The 24,795-nt window shown below is 44.5% G+C and overlaps 1 protein-coding gene across 3 annotated transcripts in view; it reads right to left on the bottom strand.

The window, feature by feature from the left end:
• drosha (drosha ribonuclease III) overlaps positions 1 to 24,795 on the bottom strand; it is a 137,951-nt gene that overhangs the window by 84,353 nt on the left and 28,803 nt on the right. For all 3 annotated transcript variants that reach the window (XM_084049033.1, XM_084049034.1, XM_084049035.1), the window contains exons 16-18: positions 19,714 to 19,813; positions 5,424 to 5,531; positions 4,291 to 4,398 (exon numbers count right to left, since the gene is read on the bottom strand). In XM_084049033.1, coding sequence (XP_083905159.1) covers positions 4,291 to 4,398; positions 5,424 to 5,531; positions 19,714 to 19,813 — 316 coding nt within the window. The remainder of the gene's footprint in view (positions 1 to 4,290; positions 4,399 to 5,423; positions 5,532 to 19,713; positions 19,814 to 24,795) is intronic.

The raw sequence follows: 24,795 nt of genomic DNA, 5'->3' as shown, positions 1-24,795 counted from the left end.
GAGGAGGATTGGCTCTGATAAAAAAAAAGGTCTTGTGTTGACATAATGACTGCATAAAGTATGGAGGTATTTGGGCTCACTGATCACTCACTACTGACTCGGCTGCTGCTGCTTAACAGCCTTTGGCAAAAACATGGGGCGAGGTGGTGGGTAAACATGATTGCTCAGAGGAGAACTGGCAGGGGGGGGTGGGGGGGCAATGAAGCTTTGACAGGAGAGAGCATCGCTCATCCTGAGTTTCGCTGAGTGGTCTGCCAGAGAATAAAAGAATAAAGTGAAGAAAAAAAACACTGGTGCCGATTGGCTGGCACCCCGTCCCCGTGCTCAAGGATGTCATTATCGTGTATTGCATTGTCTAATATACAGCTCAGGTAAAAACTTGGGCGGACAGTATGAGAGAGAGAGAGAGAGAGAGAGAGAGTTTCTGTAACCTGTTCACTCAGTCAGTCAGCGACATTAACCACTTAACACATTGACTGCCAATCGCGTAGATCTACGCGAACCTATTTAAAGCCGCAGCGTGCCAGTCGTGTAGATCTACGCCAACTGTTTACATATTGAAATCCCATGTTAATTCGAAAAAGTGCACTTTCCGGATTTTTTTTTATACCCCTTCCGGTTCCGGGGGCCGACCGGAAACGAAATAAAACTGGTTCCGGTGTTTCCGTTCGCATCCGTTTCCTGTCTAGGAATCAACTTTGAAGTCGATTATCTCCTTTGTGGTTTTGCTCACCGCATCCACCGGTCTAACGTTATAGGCTGTAACTTCAAAATGGAGGAACGGATCGGATCGCTTTTTTCACTGCTTGCTTCACACGGATCCCGTGTTTGTGTCGAACCAAATGAACGCGATTTTTTACCGGATTTAGCGGGGTCTATGGCGACATGAAGAAAACAAAAAAACAACAATAAAAGCTTGGCACTGGTGAGTACATTATGAGATTAACCTCTGGCGTTCAATGTGTTGTTAAAGGGATATTTCACTTTCAAAACAAATGTTGGTCATTTTATCGTCTACTCAGGCTTTTGGGTTAATGGTCCACTCTCACTCTACAAGCTTGCAACACGTAGTGAGCTTGTAGATCTGAAATTTTTGGCGAATTCTAGGGTTGAAGCGGATCGATGGGGTGTTAGGGGCGCTGCGGTTAACCACCGGTAAACGGTGACTTTTTACCGCAGTTCTGAAAAATCCTTACCGCCCCAGGCCTATACTGGCATCCCACCCACACACATTAACATCCCTCCTCCACAGTCTGCAGGGAATAACATAAATAAATAAACACTACAACACACACACACACACGCGTGTGCGCACACACACACACAAACACACAGCAAACTAAGATATCCGGATCGGAGCCGAGGCCTCAAGACTTGTACAGTTAAATAATTGAGGCCCCTCCGTGAAGGCCCCGGCGTTGCTTTCAGCACGGGTCAAAGCGAGGCAGCGGGTGGTCCGTGGGATTGATGGGGGCAGTGATGCAGGTGGAGATGCCCCCACTGCAGCCACAGTTAAAGATTCAAAACCGCTTGGATGAAAAGGAAGGAGCCTTTCATCCAAGCGGTTTTGAATCTTTTAACGGGCACGCTCTCAGAGGAGGACCTTCAAAGAGCTCCACAGCTCCAAGGTGGGCAGACAACAGAAGGGAGGAGAGGCAGCAACAGACAGCACAAAGAAGTGGAAGAAGGAGATGAAGAAGTAGCTCTCATGTTTTGGGGTCCTCATCCTTTGCCTTAGTGTGAGCAAGAGGCAGAACGCTGGGATACAGAGCAGGACTTTTTCCTTCCTCGGATCAAAGACAATGAGACAAACACGAACAATGATGAAACCCTGAACAAGACCTCAGTCTGTACACCTAGACTGTAGGACCTACAGTATTATCTATAACATCAATCAATCAAACTTTGTATTATGACCAGTGTTGCCAGATTCTGTGAGAGAAACAAGCAACCAGGTCTAGGAAAACCAGCCCAAAAGAAGCGACTATGGGCCACCTGAGCACTTTAACATATACATCAGCTATTTGAAAATAGCAGATCTACAAGCTCACAACGCGTCGCATCGCGACGCGTTGTGAGCTTGTAGATCGGCTATTTTCAAATAAAGTATTGCGGGGAAATTATAATAAGCAGATCTGGCAAGCAGATTATGACAAAGAAAAAAATAGAAAAGTCCTCTGAGCCAGTCCGGGTTGCCTACACAGGGACGTAGCGCGTGGAAGGAACACGTTATTCCTTTCCCCTCCATCAGGTGCCGCGGCTGACCATGGGGAGGCAGTATAGAGACCTGGGTACCTACCCTAGGGGTAGATCAAGACACTTAGGGTTAAGTGTCTTGATCAGGGCCACTTTGACATGGGCGGACCAGAAAGCGAACCGGTGACCTTCTTACTACCAGACGGCATCCCTACCAACTACGATACGGACACGATGAAAGCAATCTGGGAACCCCTCGCCAACTGACAAGGAAAAACAGCGACCTCTGCTGTTTGACACTATGTCAATAAAATCTGGGAGGAAGAAAACGGAGCACACGTGCGCAAGGAAACCGGGGTTTGTGTCTGCCTTCAGCGCATCACTTCCGGGTGGTGCGACTATGTTTTCATTCCCACTAACAATATTTCTACACGGAACACTAACACCACTTCTCCCAGAGAACATGGATCGTTTTGGTTATAAGCCCACTTGTTTCTATGATGAAAGAGTAAGTTAAAATGTGAATATCTTTCCGTGGTTTTGTCTGCTCCGCGGACGCTATTGTTAAATTAGTTTCGGTTCGTTTCTAGTAGGGAAGGATCGACGGACACGTGAATCCCGCCCACTACATTTGATTGGGTAAAGCGCGGCCTGCTTCCTGATCTGAAGGCACACCCACTTGAAACCAATGCGCACGGGTTGTCAACACGGCTACCGACAGATTCTAACGCAGAGCAGAATCTGTTCTTGAGAGATTACGATGAAAGAGACAATCCATTTGTTAGCGGAGGACCGTTCCTCGCTGCACAGGGTCAAAGTCATTCCTTCTCTGTTGGCTTTATGACATAACTCTGTCAGTACACCAAGAGGCCCATCGCTGATCAACGTGTGCAAGTCAGACACGCACTTACATATTTCAACACAAATTATGTTTATGTGCATGCATGTGCATGCAGACAAACACCTAAACACACACGCTACACAACATGGCCTGAGCAAAACGTACAGCACCCCCCCCCACCTCTTGTTAACTACGTACACACGAGACAACACATTGATTTCTAATGTATCAGGTTATGACAGCTCTTCGATACTGCTGCAGGCGGCCACAGGGCTTCTATGTATCGCTGCTGCCTGCTGCAAACCTGACAACAGGACAGGAGAGAAGAGAAAGGATGTTGATGTTTCCCTGCTCTCTCGCTCCTGTTGTTAACGCTGCCTCCCTGCCATGGCAACTCAGGAGTGGGCTGAGACACTCTTATGCAGTGCACATAGAGAACTCAGCTGGTGTGTGTGCATGCCGGATGGTATACAGTACGTGCATATCATGTGTGTGTGTACGCACGCACGCACGCGTCGGATTGGTATAGATGTGAATCTAGGTGGTGTCCATGAGCAGCACATTTGGGATGGCTAGAGTCTGGGAGTTGAGGCGGCAGGTGGATGGGACTCACCTTCTGTCATGTCCACCATGTTGCGCGGTTCTGTGACTTTGTAGCACACTTGCCATGTGAACGCTATGTCTACGTCGCCATCAGTCTCATGACCTGTGTCACATCGCCGCTCTGTTTTTCCACCCGCTATTTCCTTCGCTGTACTGTCCATTAACTCTTTGACTGCCATTGACGAGATTTCTCGTTTTTCTCCGCATGGCTCAGCCAGCCGTCGACGAGATTGACGAGATTTTTGAAAAAATTAAAAATTAAAACATTTTTTTTTTTTTTTTTTTTTTTTTTTCAAAAAAAATTTTTTTTTTATCACAAAGGAAGCAGGAGATAACGCGATACGAAGATTTTCTGCTCCATTCACTTCAATGTTAAAAAATAAACGGAGACAAAATTCACAGTTTACCTATTTTTGCAATGTTATTCTCTGGCAGGGAAGGGGGGTAGATGTGTAAATACTCTGGCAGTCAAAGAGTTAAAGCAGGTGGGCAGATGTTTCAACAGATATGGGGAGGCTGGAGACGCAGGAGAGTGTTGAAGTTGCACCGGTATTTGACAAAACACGAACACTCTCGGCACAGTGCAACGCTGTAAACTGGCCTCACGTCGCGTTGTTACTTACTGGACGTGGACAGTGCCGTTGCCTTACCTGCAGGAGGCAGCGTTCCTTGAAGACGTAGCCGATGAGCGCGTCCAGATGCATCAGACACTGGTGGTAACGGATGTGGTGGGTGAGCACAGGAAGCATCATGGCGTGCTGTGAGAAGGCGAGGAGGGGAAAGAAAAGTAATAGATGGTGAAAGCACCAGAAAGCAATAGAAAGAGAGAACAAGAGAAAATTGATTGCCAAAGATAAGAGGACAGGAGTGGCAGGCAGGGAGAGACAGCATGTTTTGCGGGACAGAGTGAGGCACAGATGGTGAAAGACAGGGAGATGGAGAGGGATTGGGAGAGAGGGAAAATCTATCAGCCAGTCATTATTTATTAAGTATGTGTGCTGCCACAGAGAGATGAAATAATCAAAAAAAACTGTGGAGGGCCCTGATGGAGAGGACGGGGGAATTCACATGTGGACACGGACAGTGTAATGGAAGCCCATGGACGTGTTGACACACATACGTTTGGACAAACAGTGACAAGCCTATGTGTTTCCTGTCACTCTCACTTTTTTTTCTTCCTCCCCCTGATTCCTTCAGATTGGATGCAGAATGGATGGCCAGTGGATTTGAGAGTGATTATATATACACACTGTATCTATGGAATCTATGAAATATAATGAAAACGAATGTAATCTTGTCATGTCTGTGGAATGAAGTAATGAGGGGCAGGGTGACGGGCTGAACTGTTGAGTCCATTTCCACAGCTTGTGTCACATTTTGATTCCCCAGTGTGCAAAAGTGATGCAACTCCTGGAAAGATCAAAAGATGACTTTCTGACTGTAGCAGTGCCATGAGTGGTACGCAAGCATGTGCGCGCGCACGCGCGCACACGCACGCACTCACACACACACACACACACACACACACACACACGTGTGCTTGCAGGCATGCGAATGTACTGTATATGAATGTATGCCTACATGTCTCTGTGCAATGCATGTGTAAGTGCATGCACATGCTTAATGTAAAGTGTGTGTATGTGCACGTGTACATGCATAATACTGTATGTATAGCTGTGTACACACGTATGTTGTCATGTGTGCCATATGGCAGGTGTTTGTGGGTGTGTGTGTGTGTGTGTGTGTGTGTGTGTGTGTGTGTGTGTGCGCGTGTGTGTGTTACCTGACAGACATCAGAGCGGATGCCAGTCTTCCAGAAGCCCTGGCTGCTGAGCTCCACAGTCACCTCGCGGCGCATCGTGTTCTTCTGACGGATCTTTTGAAGAGCTTCCTGCCAAAACAAACCCGGCCAGTCAATTACTGCTTGCGTGGAGGATCCTACTGACCACATCTAGGTGGCTCAATCACTATCCATTGTTCCAACATGTATTTTAGGCTCTTCCTCTCATACTTTGTCCCGGTGATGTGCAGGCAACCCAGTTCCATGTTGTGCTGTCCCGCCTACTACATTTATATTATAAGGTATATGTGTGTGTGTGTGTGTGTGTGCGTGTGTTGATTTTTTTCCATAAAGCAGTTTTTGTTTTATATGCTGCTAAGATACATGCTAACAGAAGATGGGTCAGCTTCATCACTGTCCAAAGTAAGTACAGATCATACATTATGTTTATTATTCTATAATAATAAATGTAAAAAAAAATAAAAAATCAAGGTGTTAACGTTTTTGCTACAGTATATCGAAAACAGTGACACCACTGTATCGTATCAAACGGTGTATTTCATGAAACTATATCTATATTATTTAAACATAGCTTCACTCCCTCTCTCTCTTAGTGCAACGGGACGGAAATTCTGCTGTCTAGTCATCACGCATCAACACAGATGTTACGTTGAGCAGGACTCATGATGGCCAACAATAACCTATGGCTGAGGATTGTAACCGGCCCAGGTAGTTTCACAACACACACTGGAAATAACGATATTTAAAAATGAATAACCCCATGTCCCCATCTATAGATGTCTAAGTAGTAATGTTAAATAAATGTTACATTGTTGAGATGGCAAGCGCTGCGGACAGAATATGTTATCACCCGTTTTGAAATTGCACATCCGAGCGCTCACCCGTCCCTGACCTACATAAGACGTACAAGCCCCCCCCCACCCCCACCCAGTAGGTCTGCTGGCTCATACGTACGTCAGCTGGGCCGTGAAACTGCCTTGGGATGTAAATCAGCGTGCCTCTCTCTCCATCGCTCTCCACAAGACCTTTGGTCTTTTTTCTCAAATAACCCTCTCCAATAATAATGTATAAAGTATAAAGAAAGCAAAACTCTATACATAGTTATTCAATTAAATTGGCAACCATACAGATTACATAACACACAACAAGCTTACAATATGTTGCGATGAAATGTGTCTGCTGTCATCTCTCCTGCTTGTAAAATACTTAACACACAAACCCACAGGACACAAGCCACATACACATAAGGGACACATAAGCGCAGTTAGTGCACGGACACTGCTTTTCTTCTGCTCCGTGTTAATTAAATGTAGCCGTTCCCACTGGCCAGGCACGGACACTCCGCTCGTGCAGATTGTTTCCCGGCTCTCGGCAGAAAAAAAAGGGTGTCTGCACACATATTCTCTTAGAAATACATTGACATCCCAGGGATTGTGAGAACAGTCGCGCACAATAACGCGCACACAAGCTTACGAAGTGTCGCATTTGCTTGTAGATCTGTTCTTTTTGGCAAGTGACACTTGTCATACTGCAGAGTATATATAGGCTTAACAGACATGCCACTCTACCAGAAACATCTCTATATGCGCTGTAGGCAGGGTGTTCCACTAGTCTACACAATGTCCAGCTGGGTAAAAAAAAAAACAGCCAGCCGGGTGCACGCGTGTCATTTTTAGATTTATTTGGCTATTCAAAAATAGCAGATATACAAGCTCATAGAGTGCCATGCTATGAGCTTATAGATCTGCTATTTATTTTTTATCGTGAAAATTCCAACAAATCTTGGAATATATATTTTTTAAAGCGAACATTTGTAAAATATTTAGTTCCAGGGACACCAAGAAGCAAATTTTGAGTTACTAATGTCCGCTAAAAAGAAAAAAAAAATCTAATATTTGCAGTTTTGCACACATTTTCATGATTTTTCAAAAAATTGCAGATCTACTCAAGATCTAGCTTGTATATCTGCTATTTTTGAATAGCCCAAAGAAATCTGAAAATGGCAGACAGATGCTGCGTTCCCGGTCTTAAAGGGTTAAACGGATCCCCATTAGCTGACGACTTAACGTCAGCTAGTCTTCCTGGTTCCAAAACATTAAAACACATTAACAAAAACATTCAGCATATTGCAGTGTATACTAAAAACAGCGAAAACTAAATAATACAGTCTCCGACTGCTCTTGCCTAAACAATTACGGATTGATCCAGAATTCAACGACAGATGCCTAGAGCTGGTCTTCAAACTCAAGGAAAAAAGAAGGAAAACTGTTTTGGGTTTGGGTAGGTGCTCTTTTCCTATTGTGTGACATACTCGGTGTTCATCAGCAGCTATACACTGTGATGTTTATTGAGACCATCATCATAATTCACACATATAAGTTGTGTGCCCATTTATTCATTATTCTGTTGTAATATGGACAATCAATATCACCTATTAATTCATGCCTAATTTGTTCCCCTAAAATAGCAGATTTACAAGCTCATCTGTGACACGTCTGTGGTGACATTTTCGGCATGTAAAAACTGCAATTAAAATACATAAATAAATACAACTAAAACAAAAAACATTTGTTGATCATACCCTGCAAATGGTGATATACGATCCAATCGTCAAAAGCCTAACCAGTACGTGACAAATTATGAGGAATTTCATGTGTCTTGTTTTTCTTTACCTTTGAATATCCATTGTAGGTTTTACTGGGCATGAATGCGCCTTTGTCAGCAATGCAATGCTTCATGCTGCCCAGTACAACCACTTATACTGCTGCCCTGCTTGCTCAAGGGCATTTCAACAATGGGTATTGATAGATGGGTTCACTTCCCTGCCCAGATTTGTCCTCCTCTAGTATTGAACTGGGAACCTTTTGTCCACAAGAACACTCTTCTAACCATTTGGCCACTGCTGCTTCCTATGTAAAAAAAATAAGAATAATAAGAATAATTTTCTCACCCCATTCACTTGTATTTGTTCTAGTTCCATTTAGCTCCCTTTTCGCTTTTATTTCTCCTCACTCATACATTCACTATTTTCACTCCACGGCCGTTTCTCAATATCCACACTTGTGAAATGTCATCAGACAGTCACTGCCCAAGTACAGCACCAACAACAAAACCATTTAGACCTGAGGCCAATTCTAAAAACGGCTTCTAAATCCTGACCTAAGTTTTCTGAAAAACTTCAAATATTTATAAAATAATTACAACAAATGTATGTTGCTATATACTGTACATAGCAACAGGAACCCCAAAAGAGGTTCCTGTCCAAAATGGGTTAATAAAAACAGAACAGCAATGGCGGACACAGAGTGCGGTAAGTTAGAAATGTCAAAATTCTACTACAGTTTAAGATTTTTTTTTGCGAGAATGGTGTTCAAATCGGTTGTCGATTTATCAAGGTAGACCCTGTACACGGTCCTACAAAAATACTCAGTATTTCCCTTAATAGATTGAAAAAAAGATATATTATTTTTCTCCCCATTAATGTAATATATTTTATGAGTAAGAAGGGAAAATGAGTCCATAAAAATGATAATTAAATGTTCGCGCCATCTGTGCAGCCTCGTTTATTAACTGTGTTCATGGACATGATGATGAATGCAGACATAAAATTATGGTTTCCGTATGCATGAAAACATTTCTGATAACTACATCACTGCGTAAATCATAAATGTTCAGACATGCTTTTGTCACAATGTTATTTACAATGCTATACGGCGGAGGGGAGGGTGACACGGTCGACCACAATATATTATTATTAAACAGACCGAAAAATTGGGTGGGAGTTTTGGGCACAGTAATAAACTTGTTTGAATCTTACCTACAGGACAGGAACTATTTTGTATCGATCACTACACTGCAGAGTTCCGCAATGATCCATTCTAGGGGCTCTACTGTTCAATATCTATATGCTCCCACTAACTCAGATTATAGAAAACAACAAAATAAGCTACCACACTGTAGTTATGCAGACGATACACAAATCTACATAACCGTATCAAGTGAGGACCAATAGTCCAATACAAACACTGAGTGAATGCATGTAACATGCATGAATTGTGTGTGCCATCATTTTCTTCAATTAAACAAAGACAAAACTGAAGTAATAGTTTTTGGAGACAAGGAAGATTAAAAGTCATTGCCCATCTCCAATCGGTAATGTTAAAAACCTCTACCCAAGTCAAATATATTGGTGTAGTCATGGACTCAGACCTGAATTTACACAGCCACATTAACACATTCACGATGCAATATAGATTTAACTAGGAGAGTAAACCTGACAATTGCCTCTGCCATGACACAAGTCCTACAGTTGTCTGGAAGATCATTTGATTATTGTTGTGATTGCAGACCGTGTTGCTCTTTCTCTTGAGTGGGGCCCTCGGCAACACGCACGTTTAATCAGGCCTTAATGGCTGGAACACAGGCAGAGGCTTCGATCTGATAGTAGTGCACCCAGGCACAAGCCTTCCCATTAGGACCCACCATACTCAAGAGCCTGAAGGAAGAACTACGGTAGGTCACAGCAGCTGTAGGAATCGCAACATCCGCATTCAGCCTGACATGTTACTGACTGCATCCGAGTTACTCGTGATCGGATCCACCTCAAATGCAACCGCAGGAGTTTTCAACTTGCCGAGGCAACTAGAACAAAGGCATGAATAAATAACGTCATCCTACTTTGAACTGTGCATCAAAGTGAACACTCTCTCTCTCTCTCTCACACACACACACACACACACACACACACACAGTTTCAGTGGACACCAAGGCAGTGTGTATGGAGACCAACATTCATGGAGTGAAAATGCGGTGCTCATATTATTCACAGCTGTCAAGAACACAGTGAAAGTGAGTTGTTTATGACGTGTTATTGCTAATAGCTCTAGGTCAAAGCAGTGACTCTGACCTGTTAGTAACAAAAAAAAACGTTACTGTAACTACTTAAGCCATATAGAGTATACTATAAACTATATAAAAAGCCAAAATAGCCAGTTTACAAGCTTGCATCGCGAGCAAGCTTATTAGCTTGTGGATTGGCTATTATTCAAATGGGAACAACAGGTTGAAAGTGGTTCAAGTCTCTTTTTCAGAGTAGATGGGGTTTAATCAGGGGAATATTGTGTTTGTGGCTGCTGTGATTTCTTAACTATGTCCATTACTGTAATGTTAATGCATTCATTTGCATAATACATGCATAGTTTATTTATATTGTAATAACATTTGTACAAAGCAAAAATGTATTCAAATTACATATGTAGTGAGCGTGTTTTCTGTCTACCTCAATGCCCCAAACCACCTGTCTACTGCTGGCAATGACATCTGATGTATTAGTGGCTGTCAGGCAGAAAAATAGAAAAAATGATGTAATGTTTACTATGATTGAGTCCCTTTTGGACACCTCACACACCGCTTATACAGCAAAAAACAGGGAGAAGGCAATAGTAGCACATGGTGAAGACATCATCTCTGAAACTCTTGGATGAACAACATACTTTTCTAGTCATTACATGTGTTTGATGGAACAATTTACAAACCATTAGGGCCCCATAAATAGCCTTTCGAACAAATGGTTCCCGAGCCATGTGGCCCATAGTACTCCTGTTTCTGTAGCGTGAGGCAGTTTGATGTACAAGTACACCCCCTGGATATGACGCTAGTATGTCACAGGGATTTACCCCACAATCCAACCCTTGATGCTGAGCAGGGAGGCATTGTTGGGTACCATTTTTTTAGTCTTTTTAGTCTTTGGTGTGACTCGGCCAGGGATTGAACACCGACCTCCAAGTATGAGGGCGGACACTCTAACCACAAGTCCGCTGAGTTGGTAGGCCCAATACGGTACATTAATGTACACAAAGATGAATGACAACACATACGAGTGAACGGTGATAACAAAAAAGTTATACACTGTATAATGTGTACAGTATATTCCTCGATGAAATGCAATTAATCACTCAGCACAACACAACGTACAATAGATGAAGTACTGTACGTACATAAAGAAACAGGCTAAGTGGAGTGGCAATCTTCTTTTTTCCCTGTTAGATCTGCACTTCTGTGTAACAGTCTTTAGCAATCAGCTTGACGCACAAAATAAGTCCTCAGAGACAGTAAAAAATCAACACAGGTGCTTTACTTCAAATTAAACAGTACACTAAGTGTATTTACAGTGAGACTGGGGGTAGGTTGAATATGAAACACAAGCACACCAAGCGATAGGCTCTATGCGCAGCAGCCATATTGTGAGGACATTCACAAGTGTTGACAATGATACTAATGAAGGCTCTGTTCCATTCTGGTCAAACAGAGTCAGGGAGCTAATATTGTGCATGTTGGCTCACTGGAAACACTCTGCTATACCAGTGGGTCTAAAATGTGGGTCCAGGGACCCTCATGGTTCCTTAAGGGGTTTCCAAATGGCTCCTTACGGCTGTGTAACTCTGAGAGTGTACACATGGAACCAAATGTGCTACACTAAATGGAACAGGGCCTTCATTAGTATCATTGATAACACCTGTGAAGGAAGTGATACTATGGCTGCTGTGCATAGAACCTATTGCTTTGCTCAGAACATTGCAAGCGGCATGCTGCAGTGCCTTGCATAATCCCTTTACCGTTTGACACATTTCACTTTGCTGCATCTGTAACTGTCAAAATGACTGCTGTGAAAAAGGTAGAGCAGGTTGGCTAGTGTAGGTTGTGGTGGGGATGACAGCAGGCCTGTCCCCTGAAAGTCGACGAATAGACTCGTCAGTCGAGACCCCCTAGGTCGACGCAAATGATTTGATTCGAGCTGTCAGTGTTTTGTTTTTTTTGTCAATTATTTTTATAGCGTCAGTTACTAGTGTAGATGCGGAGCGCTGGTGTGTCATGTACTTCTAATTTAGCCCATCTTCTTCCCTTAAGTAGACTTAGAAATAAATAATAACTCTTTGAACCTCTGCAGAATTATTGACTGGTTAATTATCTCATGCTGGCTAAAGTAGCTGCGGTAAACGAGACAGCTGTAGCTCTGCTATGATAAAAAAGTTGGCTTTTTATTATCATGAGTTTGATGTCATGAGTTTGACTCTGATGATACGTCCCAGTTGCATCCATGTGATGTTTTTCTTTATCAGTTATTCTATTTATAGTGGCTCATAGGAATTTTTAGACTACGTGACAACCAGGAATAGTTTGGTGACCTCAGGAGAGACTGTTGACAGCCGGAATGTAGACGGCATTCCGGGAGCAGTATGGGTTAGCGCCCCATGCTGTGTCTTCCGTGAGGAAGAAGCCCAACAAACCCGCGGTGAGGCCTTTAGGAGGGCCATTCCAGCGTACCGCAAGCGGGGCTAATACCATTGGACGGCCCAATCTAGTGGTATCGGCCCAAGGAACCATCACGCCAGAAGGAAATGTTTGGATCGGGATGGTGCAGAGGATCTGGTACAGCGCTCAGGTCCTGGACCTGGTGAGACGAAGGAGGAGCCCGGCCAGGAGGCCAAACACAGAGCCTAGTCCCTCCACGTGCCAGAGCCTCCCCCGAGTCCCGGCAGAGTACTTCCGGAGAAGCGGACTGCCGTGCCTTGCCATATATAGGACTGACCGTGGGTGCTACTGGGACGTAAGTCGGGGCTTGATCAACCCTGGCTGGGTCACCTGGGCGAGGGTGTATGTTGTATGTTGCGAGAACCGAAACACCCTATGACCCCAGGCTACAACACTGATGATACGTCCCAGTTGCATCCATGTGATGTTTTTAGCGGTGCCAGCCGCTCTACTCTTGACTATGTCCGTCCGTATGTCCGTTTGTCCGTTATGTCCGTTTGAGCCCGGATGTCCGTTTGAGCACGGGCTTTAAACAGCTATAACTCCAGTTGGCAGCATGCCAGCAAGTCCAAATTTGGTATGTGGACTTACACCACCAATTGGGACGAGCATTGATTGCTGAAGCCCCGCCCCGCCCTATTATAGCGCCACCAGGAGCCACTGGCTCGGATGTCCGTTTGAGCACGGGCTTTAAACAGCTATAACTCCAGTTGGCAGCATGCCAGCAAGTCCAAATTTGGTATGTGGACTTAGACCACCAATAGGGACGAGCATTGACTGCTGAAGCCCCGCCCCGCCCTATTATAGCGCCACCAGGAGGCCACTGATGTCCGTTTGAGCACAGGCTTTAAACAGCTATAACTCCAGTTGGCAGCATGCCAGCAAGTCCAAATTTGGTATGTGGACTTACACCACCAATTGGGACGAGCATTGATTGCTGAAGCCCCGCCCCGCCCTATTATAGCGCCACCAGGAGCCACTGGCTCGGATGTCCGTTTGAGCACGGGCTTTAAACAGCTATAACTCCAGTTGGCAGCATGCCAGCAAGTCCAAATTTGGTATGTGGACTTAGACCACCAATAGGGACGAGCATTGACTGCTGAAGCCCCGCCCCGCCCTATTATAGCGCCACCAGGAGGCCACTGATGTCCGTTTGAGCACAGGCTTTAAACAGCTATAACTCCAGTTCGCAGCATGCCAGCAAGTCCAAATTTGGTATGTGGACTTAGACCACCAATAGGGACGAGCATTGACTGCTGAAGCCCCGCCCCGCCCTATTATAGCGCCACCAGGAGGCCACTGGCTTTAAACAGCTATAACTCCAGTTTGCAGTCCAAATTTGGTATGTGGACTTAGACCACCAATAGGGACGAGCATTGACTGCTGAAGCCCCGCCCCGCCCTATTATAGCGCCACCAGGAGGCCACTGGCTTTAAACAGCTATAACTCCAGTTTGCAGCATGCCACCAAGTCCAAATTTGGTATGTGGACTTAGACCACCAATAGGGACGAGCATTAATTGCTGAAGCCCCGCCCTGCCCTATTATAGCGCCACCAGGAGGCCACTCACCAAAGGCACCGCTTCCTTCACACAGGGTGCGATTTTTCTTTATCAGGTACACAACATTTCGGTCTTTTCTCTTTACTGTTATTTATTTTGTCTTGCACCAGCGACTACTGGATCTGCAATTGTTGTCAATTAAAATAAGCAGTCTGCCGTCATCTAGTTAACGGATTCATTGCTTTTAAATGTTAAAAAAATATTCATATGGCTCTGCTGCAGTTCATTATGTAATGTGCTCTAAATCAGCACTGAAAGTTTCTGAAACACTCGCAATTGTAGCCTCCAATAAAAAGGTCATAAAGACCTATTTTCTCTATAAAAACGAATCATCGATTCGTCAACGCGTCACATTAAACTCCCGACTCTGAGTCGACTAGATAAATACCGAGTCGGGGACAGGCCAACATGACTCAAGCAATAAGACACATATAGGCCTCAAAATATCTCTTCTGTGGTGGGACTATATGTTACACTTATGTTACGCTTGTTAACCCTTATTTGGAAATGAGATTAGACCCAAGCTAGGTATATTAAGGGTTAGGGTTGCTGAGTATTAGATATCGGTTCAGTTGATTAGTGTCCTAGCACACACAGTAAATAAGTGGCTGGGATGTCATGAGTTTGACTGTGACGTATTTCCTAGTGAAACAGGGTTTGGGTATATCTCAGCCAATCACAGTCTCAGCCTACCGTCCTATCCCCTCGGGCTGGATGTAAATGCAATGACACGCAATGTACTGCAAGTGTGTCGCATATTGCAGCACTGCATGAAATTCATGTTACTGCATTGCCCATTTCTCACCTCAAATGTTTGTTGTGGACTCGCTAGGTGCATGGACATGTTAAAGACACAAGTTCCCCTAATCGTTTTCTGTGTCATTTAGTTTAGTCTGCATGAAACCTGCACACATTAACAACAGACATGAGCTGTCCGAGCCGAAGGAGTGGACAGCGGGGCATCGTGCTGGCGGGGTGCCGGTGCTGGGAAAATACACAAACATTGTGTGGACTACACAACCGGCGACCACATCATCTGCCAAAATTTAATTTCTCACTGTTGCAGTTGCATTGCAGCCCTCCAAAGTGTTTAATTGCATATGGAATATGTCTGAGGAAGGTCTCTGACTGAAACGTTGCTAATGAAAAAAGTTATTTCCTTATTGAGCAAGTGAAGACAGTGTGCGGGTGTTGCTGCTGCTCACCCAACACACCTGTCGCTGAAGTTTTATCATCAGTTGTGCAACAGACTTTGATTACCTGGTTTTCACTTTTGGGGTTATTTTCACATCTAATCTGGCTTTTGCCAGACAGTCTGAAAGTTGACATATAATATTTAAATAATATAAAAATGAATGAGGATGTCTGTCTGCCAACTTTTTAAGTTTTTGATAGTAAATGTGTATGTGTACACAGTTTTACCTTTGGTTGTTTAAATATTTCAAATTTAGCATCACTAAACAAACACAGATGGTGTGCGGTCGCCGGTGTCACTTCAATTATACTTGCAATGATTTTTGAACGTTGGTGAACCGAAATGGTGTGTGTTTAAAAGTAAGGTTTTAATTGCAAGTAGACAGATGCTTCTTTTGTTTTATTTTGTGTATGCCCTCTGCCGTCTCTTATGTGTGTGTGAAGAAATGTGTTTCTTTAGACTTTTCTTTTCTTTTCTGCGGTTAACCCCTCATGGAGGCAGGACTTTGACAGATACAGATTGTTGTGCATCCCTTGAACACATTCTTCCACTGTGTACTGGTTGAAACCTGAAACCAATTTGTTTGGGCAGTGGGGATGAGGCCTGTGATATTTAGATACTGTACATTAATAGTGTAGATGTGGGCCTGGACCACTGGCGTAGCGGCCCAGGCAGCGCGTTGCGGGTTCGACCCCCGCTCCCGACGGCATTTGCTGCATGTCAATCCCTATCTCTCTCCCCTCCTGTCAAATAAAGGCATAAAAATAAATCTTGGAGAAAAAAAGGACAAAAAAAAGAATAGTCTAGATGTGCTTCCAACCACTCTTCTTCTATATGGGAAAACCATGTTAAATAAATATATTAATTACAGTAATTTTTACATACTTTCAAATGTGTGTGTGGAGGGGGTATTTATGTTAAATGAGCATTTATTACAGTCACTCAATGTTAATAATATTGGTAGTAGATAACAGTAGCAAAATTTGAAATTTGCACCCTATGGCCAGAAAAATATAGTCTGTGTGTTTGACTGGGGTTTGACTGGACTGCTGCATTACTACAATGACCATAATGCTTTGGGGCACTGCCCTTCCTTGTGGGGAGGGGAGACTGCGTGGGGGTGTGGTCTACATTGTAGTCAGGAATTAAGGTGAGATAAAGAGACTATGAGTCAAATGACTCATAGTCTCTGAGGATATGGATACAAATCTAAAAATACATATATGGATACAAATCAAAAAATACATATAAAACACAAAAAACACACCAGGATCATGTTTATGGGCCCTAGACCTAGATAAAAATAGGGGTTTGATGCAAAATCGGCGAAATGTCCCTTTAAGCATCACTGAACTGCTGAATTGGCAGCTCCAGTCCCTGAGCGATCCCAGATGCAGGGTGTATTGTGAATCTCAATACCGCCTCATCTGGCTGAGTCAGGTTATCGCAACAACACCTAGCACCACAAATACTCAAACCACTAGGTAGATGGTGGTCACAACTACAGAGTCCCACTCTGTCCTCCTTCTGTGTGACAGGTGTACACCAAGAGGCAACAATTGTGTAGATGAGGGGGGGTTATTATGAATATTTATTTATTTATTTCTATGATGTTTTTAGTAGCCAAATAATTTGACTCTCCCCGTTTACTTGATATGCCAATTAATCCTCTGCAGACATTTCTGTGTTGCCACTGCTGTTGTACCCTACTGGGCTCAGCATGCCAGTGAGGAGCCCCCACCGGGAGGATGTAGAGTCAGCATCCTGATCCTCCCATTCAACCTTCACCACTGACAGGCACGACCCCAGCCTGTAGGAGTCGTAATGACAAAAAGATGTCCCTCCCCGCCTGGCTTCCCTCCCCCCCAAACACGACTAATTATGTTTTTTCGTAGACGCTCGGCAAGCCATCCCTCGTCTCAGCGGTGGTGGACAGGCACCCCGCCCTGCGCCACAAGAGCATCAGGGTTACATACTGCTGAGCAAAGTATGTATGATATATCAATATGACTTTAAATATATTTCTTGCTTCACCTAAAGGGCACTGTTAAGTTTGACCCTACATTCACTTTGTAAAATAACTAGAGACGGGACGATAAAAGTTACTATCGTTTATCATTTAAACACTCAGAATAATCGTATCCCAGAGATTTTCATTTATCGTGATATTGTCCTCCGTCATATGAGCTGCAAATGGCCGTACCACTTAAAATAAATGGTGCATTTATATAGCACTTTTATCCAAAGCGCTTTACATTGATTGTGCCATTAACCCATTCACACACACATTCATACACCGACGGAAACCAACCTGCTCATCGGGAGCAATTAGGGGTTCAGCATCTTGCTCAAGGACACTTCAACACTAACTCTAGGGGAGCGCCCCAGCCCGGGATCGAACTGGGAACCTTGCGGTTTTCCAGTTCACTCTACCCGGCCATTCTACCCCTGAGCTACTGCCGCCCCTTAAAACAAAAGTGGCATTTTAAGTTTATCGCAATTAATTTTACCACAATAATCGCAACATGTGCAACGCTGGGCCTCGCAGGTCTGCATGTTACGTACGTACGTGTGTGTGTGTGTGTGTGTGTGTGTGTGTGTGTGCATGTGTTTAAGTGGCGCTTGTGTTGCACGGTCTCCTGTTTGTGTTGAATTAGTGTAACTGGTTGCATCTTTGTGTTGCAATCAGCTGCAGCTGTTGAGGCTGTGCTCATACGGATGGACGGACGAACGGATGGAGAGACAAACACACTCGGTCAACTGTAGGAGTGGTTGGCACCATTCAAAAATAACATCATGACACATTATCTTAAGGGGTATATACAGTACAGTGAGAGTGTGTGTGTGGGTTTGTAAAGGTAGATGTGTGTGAGCAGGGTTCACACATGCAGACAAATGCACACAGATTGCCTTGTTGACGTGTCATCGCCTCCATAGTGTCCTCACCCATGCGGAGAGATTCCTCTTAAATCCTCTAAAAAAGGAACTTAATTTACACATTAATTTAAAGGGTCCGGCAAAGGCAAGTTCACAGCGCTCTCGCTAACCCATGAAAGCATCTATAGACACACACGCACAGACACACACACACGCATGCATGAACGCACACAGTTGGTGTGGATTCCATTGGGCAGGAAATAACAAGCACGTTGCTTCACTGCCAATGAAGTGTGAAAAAGACCGGATCAGCTACTGCTAGCAGTGACAGTGATGGTGGTGATATATTATGTGCCATGTGTGAGTGTGTGGCTTGAGTGGCCGTGTGTGTGTGTGTGTGTGTGTGTGTGTGTGTGTGTTCACTAATTGCTCCAGCGCAGGTTTAGAGTAGGAATGTCAGGGATATTAGCCAGAGAGAGCTGCAGTACACTATCTGGGAAACAAGCTTATTAAGTGTTCTCGCACGTTAGAGGCTCTGAAAGAAAGAAGAGCAAGGGATATATAGATATAGATACAGTATACATACATATACGCACATTATCTGTGCTTTTCTGGACTTCAGAGATCAGCATTGGGAGCCTTAAGACATGCAAGACTTCAAGTGTCGTCACTGAGAGCTTTGGCTCGTGTTACTCTCCAACGATACCTTGTATGGAGAGTATCGACATCTCAAGCTGAATTACTAATCACACGGCCCTGAGTTAATATACAGCCCCGTAACGCGCTGCCAGTCTTCCCTCGTTTCTGCTCAACCTATCACGTCAGCAGAGAACGTGACCTTTGAAAATAAAAAAAGCACCTTGCAACCTCACTGCTACAGCCCTTGGGATGGGAGGCATTCGCCTCTCTACAGGGTGGTTAACGACTATGTTTAAATGCGAGACGGAAGATCTGCATAACGACGTAGTGGTTAAGAGGATATCAGTGTCCTCTGCTGGCCTGGGGCTGAATCTTACCAGGAGCATACTGGCAGGATTCATCTGCCAGAGTGTCTGTCTCTCGCTTAACCGTTCCACCAGTCGGTCTCAATTGAGAACAAGTGCAGCGAGTGCAAATAGGATTTTAGCACGCACAAAAGTCTGTAGAAAGAATTATATAATAATAATAATAATAATAAAAGAGAAGAGGCACCACAGCAGAGCAGGATGGAGAGAAAGAGGTATAGAGAGAAAGCGAGGCAGGAGGCCAGAAAGCAGGCAGGACAGTGTGACGTGAATGAAACGAAAGCATAGATGAAAAGACGCCAGTGGTTCTCCCCTTCAACCCACCTCTCTCTGGGTCAGCTTTGCCTTGTCGATCTGCTTGACCTTGGGGCTGTTGGCCAGCAGGTGGCGTAGCTTTACGTAGCTCTTCCAAAGCTTCTGATACCTGCCAACAAAAGAGTAAATAAGAGGAGGCTGTCAGGAAGCCAAAGGGGCTCTATTTATATCTCTCTCCTCTCTCGCTCTCTCTGCAGCAACGCATCAATATTTCATCCTGCGGCTTGCAAGTTATTAAACAACATCATTTAACAGTGGCCCGTGGCCATTATTCCATTAGCCCAGTTCGGCATGAGGAATAAGAGGAGAGGATAAGGAGAGGGGAGGGATTTCAGAGCATTTCAGACGTTCATTATTTGGTCCATGTAGTTTGTTGGTGTTCATTTTCACCCATTTGTATGTTACACTTTTTCTCTTTTTTCTTTACACTGGGGCAAAAAGTGAAAGAACTCTCTAAACCAGTGGTTTTCAACCTTTTTTGTGTCAAGGACCCCCAAATTGACAAATATTAGCCCACGGACCCCCTTTTGTGATATGCCAGGGACCCAACCATTTTGATTTCTTGGGGGTCCCAATCTACACTGTATCATCATCATTAGTGTTTATTTAACTCTGGCATATCCAAATGGGGTCAATTTGGTTCCTAACTATTAATTTGGCTGGGGACACCCTGGAACCCCCTCAAGGACCACTGGTGGTCCCCGGACCACTGCTCTAAACCCATACCCCCACATTCCCTCATCCCGCGCAATCTTTTTTTACATTGTGGCTCTGTAGGAGAATCGCTATCTATAACAGGGTCTGTGTCAGGAGCTAATCTCACAAGCCACTGGACCGATCAGGACTAAACTTCATTATGCACACTGCCAGTAGGCCAACGTAATAGCAGTTGTATAATTTCTGAAATATTTAACTTTAATTGTATAATAGAAGTCAATGGGGCCCTGATTTGGCTGAAACCTTGCCCAAATGTGGAGTCATAGTTGACAGACTGGCTACACATCTTACTGGCTACACATCCAAGTCTGAGATTCACACCATTGCCATATAGTGCAATCCCAAGATCCACAGGATTCCATTTCCTTCTAAAGAGTGTGAGCATTCTGCTTGCGTTTTGGTGAGACGTCCTTCTCATTTGTAAAAAGCTACTCAATTATGATTGGTGTGGTGGAGGGGAGAAGAGATGGGATGGGGTGTGGGGGCAACACGGAGGGGCAGAGGAGGCATTACCACCCTGATTATCAGCTCACCACAACCGCTACAGGGAGCACAGAGGAGAGAGAGAAAGGGTTGGGAGGAGAAGATCCAGGCTAGGGTCCTGGCTTCCCCAATCTGCTCCAATGACCTTTCCACAGATCCCCTCTGTGCTCTGCTCAGGGAAGCAGAGCCGCCTCCACCAGACACCTCGCTGCACATTAGCATATGCTGACCCCCACCCTCTTCTTTCTACCAGTCCACTGTCTCTCGACTCTTTTCCTCAGATTGTTTTCTCCCAATTTTGTTTCTCTTCTCTTTTTACCCACCCTCCCGTAACCCTCCATGTCTGACTTGCTTCCTCTCTTTCTCTCGCTCTATCTGTCATGGGACCCTCTCCCCCTCCGTCCCCTTCATTCATCTCTCTCTTTTTCCCTCCGTCGCCCCATCCGTCTCCTGACCTCCCATGTGTCGTCTTCCACTCTGCCTCGCTGGTCCTGATAGAGACAGAGAGGCCGAGGCACCAACCCGTGAACGCACAATGTGTCCACCGGGTCGCCCAGGGTTTTGTGAGTGTGCCCATTCATGCAGGTTAGGGAATATATGGTGTGTGTGTGTGTGTGTGTGTGTGTGTGTGTGTGTGTGTGTGTGTGTGTGTGTGTGTGTGTGTGTGTGTGTGTGTGTGTGTGTGTGTGTGTGTGTGTGTGTGTGTGTGTGTGTGTGTGTGTGTGTCGAGGGGTGGGCTATATACGCTTGTATTTAGCCCCTTTAACGCTGGGATTCCTGTTTTGGTTATGTCATAGGTGACATTGTGTTTTAAAAAAATCTAAAATAATTCTAAACTGTGTGTACACTGTGTATGTGTATAATTAAATGTCCAAAAATGGCAAAAATCGTAACGCCCGAGATTCAAACCTGGGTCTCCCTCGTGGGAAGGGACACTGAAGCCAAACAGCTTATCCACAAGCCTATAAAAAAGGAACCCCCCCCCCCCCTAGTCCAGGGGCCAAGCCAGATTTTGGTACCACCCAAGGTGACCATAAAATATCTAGTTTATATTTTGGTACGATACAACTTCCAATGTTGTAGCTTAATGACATGTATCCCTCTCTAAACAAACCTACCCCCATAGAAAACTGTGAATGTGTGTGAATCATTCATATGACTTCTAGACAATACTTTTTGGAGACCAATGGTCTTATAAATAGTTGACCCCAAGGTCATTTTACCAGTAGAATCCATTTCTTGTGAAATATCAGTGTTGGCCCCTGGACTACTTGGCCAGGGGAGATATTATACTTTTGGTTTCCAGGCAGAGGCCTGAGCCACTCTGCAAGATGTGACGCATTGTAAGCAGATTGGTTAAATGAAGTCTCTGAATTTGACTGTGCTGCTACTGTGCCGTCTTCATTTTTACAGCACATTTTGATTTAGTTTTAGTCATAGTCTTTTGAATAAAATTCCATTTAGTTTTAGTCACATTTTATCATCTGAGATGTTTCAGTTTTATGTTGGCAGGCCTAGATGGCGTCGTAATGCCCGATTGTGATTTACACTTGGCTGTGTGCTGAAAATAGCCTATCTACAACTCTGTGTCTGTGAGCTTGTAGATTGGCTATTTTTGGAGTGCGGCACCCAGGCGCAGCCAAGCATAAAATGACTTGTCTTAGTTCAACTGGATCTCTTCTCCACTAGTCCCCCCAAAGAGTTTTGTCTTTTTATTTGTTAACAAAATTGACATACATATTTAGCCATAGCTTTAGTCTTCATAGCTTATTTTTTATTTAGTTTGTCAGTGAAAAAAGTTAGTCGTCGAACATTTTTTTTGTTTTAGTTTTAGTGGACAAAATGAAGACTGCTACTGTAGCAGTGGTCTACTGTACCTCCCTCTGACACAGACACCAGCATCAACAGTCCAAAGCTAGACGGTCTGCTCACATCATTAACTCATTCAATCTGAGAACGCATCTCTGTCATTTTATATTTCTTTGGCTATTAAAAATAGCATATCTACAAGCTCATAGTGCCACGCTATGATATAAAATCTTTGCTCCTGGGGGTGCCTGGAACAAAATATTTTACAAATGTTCGCTTAAAAAAACTTAAATATTCAAAGATTTGCAAAAAATGTCACAATTTTTCAAGAAATTGCAGATCTACAAGCTCATAGTGCAGCACCCGTGCCACGCTATGAGCTTGTATATCTGCTATTTTTGAATAGCCAAAAGAAATCTAAAGTCACAGAGATGCGATTGAATGTGTTAGCAGACGGTGGGGAGGGATCTTTCAGGCCATCTCCCTCTCTCTGTGCGCGCGCACGCTCGCTCACTCGCGTGTGCGTGCGTGCGCGAAACATCGTTTCCTCATCAGATAACAATGTCCCCATACAGCCATAAAATGTGTCGTCGTCTTGTCCCCCTTTGAGAGGCTCTGACACAACAGAAGCAGCTGTGGAGCAGTTGGAAGGGGGAAGGAGGGATGAATGGAGGTACGGAGAGGAAGAGAAGACACTCGGTGGTGAGGGGTACTCGGACAGATAGGGCTGTTTAAAGTCAAACAATGACTGCAAGGTCGGCACACAAACTATCATCGCCATCATCACCACCATCATCATAAACTCCCTCCTTCTCCTCCTCCTCTTCCTCTCTCCTAACCGGGTTGAGGATTGTTGAATTTTCATTCTCAAGGAGAGCCGATGGATTTGGAAAATGTAAATTGAGTGAATGAGAAGGAGTGGAGTGTGTCGTGTTTTGATTGGCGACTCTGCGCTTGTTGTCTCCGTCGAGACGTTAAGAGACAATGAGCCAAGATAATCCAATAATTCTCCTTTTGCTAATTATGCGTCTGCACAGCAGTAACGTATTGCCCATCATGGCCCTGAGCTGCGCGCACGTGTGTGTGTGTGTGTGTGTGTGTGTGTGGCATTACTATTCACGACACATGGAAGTTGAGAGAAAGGCTGCCCGGCAGAACCCCAGGACCCGTGACGACGCATGAGGAAATGTCACGCCACCCGCTTTTCTCATTGCTCTCTCTCTCCCCTTCTTTCAACATACGCTGCTCTCGCTCTGTTTGGCACACAACGTGGGGTGTGTGGGGGGGGGGGGTTGAGTGAGGCCGGGAGGGGGGTAGTGAGTAAGTGAGGAGTTGAGGGAACAAGGGACATGGAAGATGGAGGGGAAAGGGAGGGGCAGGTGGGTGGTTATGTATGATTGAAGTGAGCTCAGCTGTGCTCATCCTGGTGTGCGCGTGCGAGCGTGTGCGAGCGTGTGTGTTTTTGAGCGCTAAGCTCTTATCTCCTCTTTCTAGGAATATGACGTGACTGAGATGCTTCCCACTTCTCACGTTTGAAATGAATAATTTTGCTATGTCTGTCTTCCACGTCTCACTACCGTGTGTGTGTGTGTGTATGTGTCTGTCTGTCTGTCTGTCTGTCTGTCTGTCTGTCTGTCTGTCTGCACCCTTAGAGCAAGATGTTGAATTCCTTCCTGCCTGCAGCTAAACTCTGATCTCTCTGAAAAGTGTTCATGTATGTGTTTCTCAAAGGCAAAAGAAAGAAATGATCAATGGCACTCATTTATGAAACAACGTAGGACAGAAAAATGGGCGAACTGTCATTTACTTAGATTTGAGTGAGTGAGTAGACGGAAATTGCGCCATCTTATAATGAACATTAGTGAGGACCAATTATATTAAGATTCAGCTGCCACATTTATCAATTCTCAATCATTCTTACACGGTGATTGGCAAGACACAACGTTTCATGAATCACACATGAGCCCTGTTCTAAGAGTATGTCTGCGCTCGGCTTTGTGCTGGTTTCTTGCTAGATTAACCAAATCAATCCGGGAATGCGTCGTCCATTTTACATTTATTTGGCTATTCAAAAATAGCAGA

This window comes from Gymnoscopelus microlampas (assembly GCF_963454915.1).
Source record: "Gymnoscopelus microlampas genome assembly, chromosome: 22".
NCBI lineage: Eukaryota > Metazoa > Chordata > Actinopteri > Myctophiformes > Myctophidae > Gymnoscopelus > Gymnoscopelus microlampas.
This window is presented reverse-complemented; position numbering and strand designations above follow the sequence as displayed.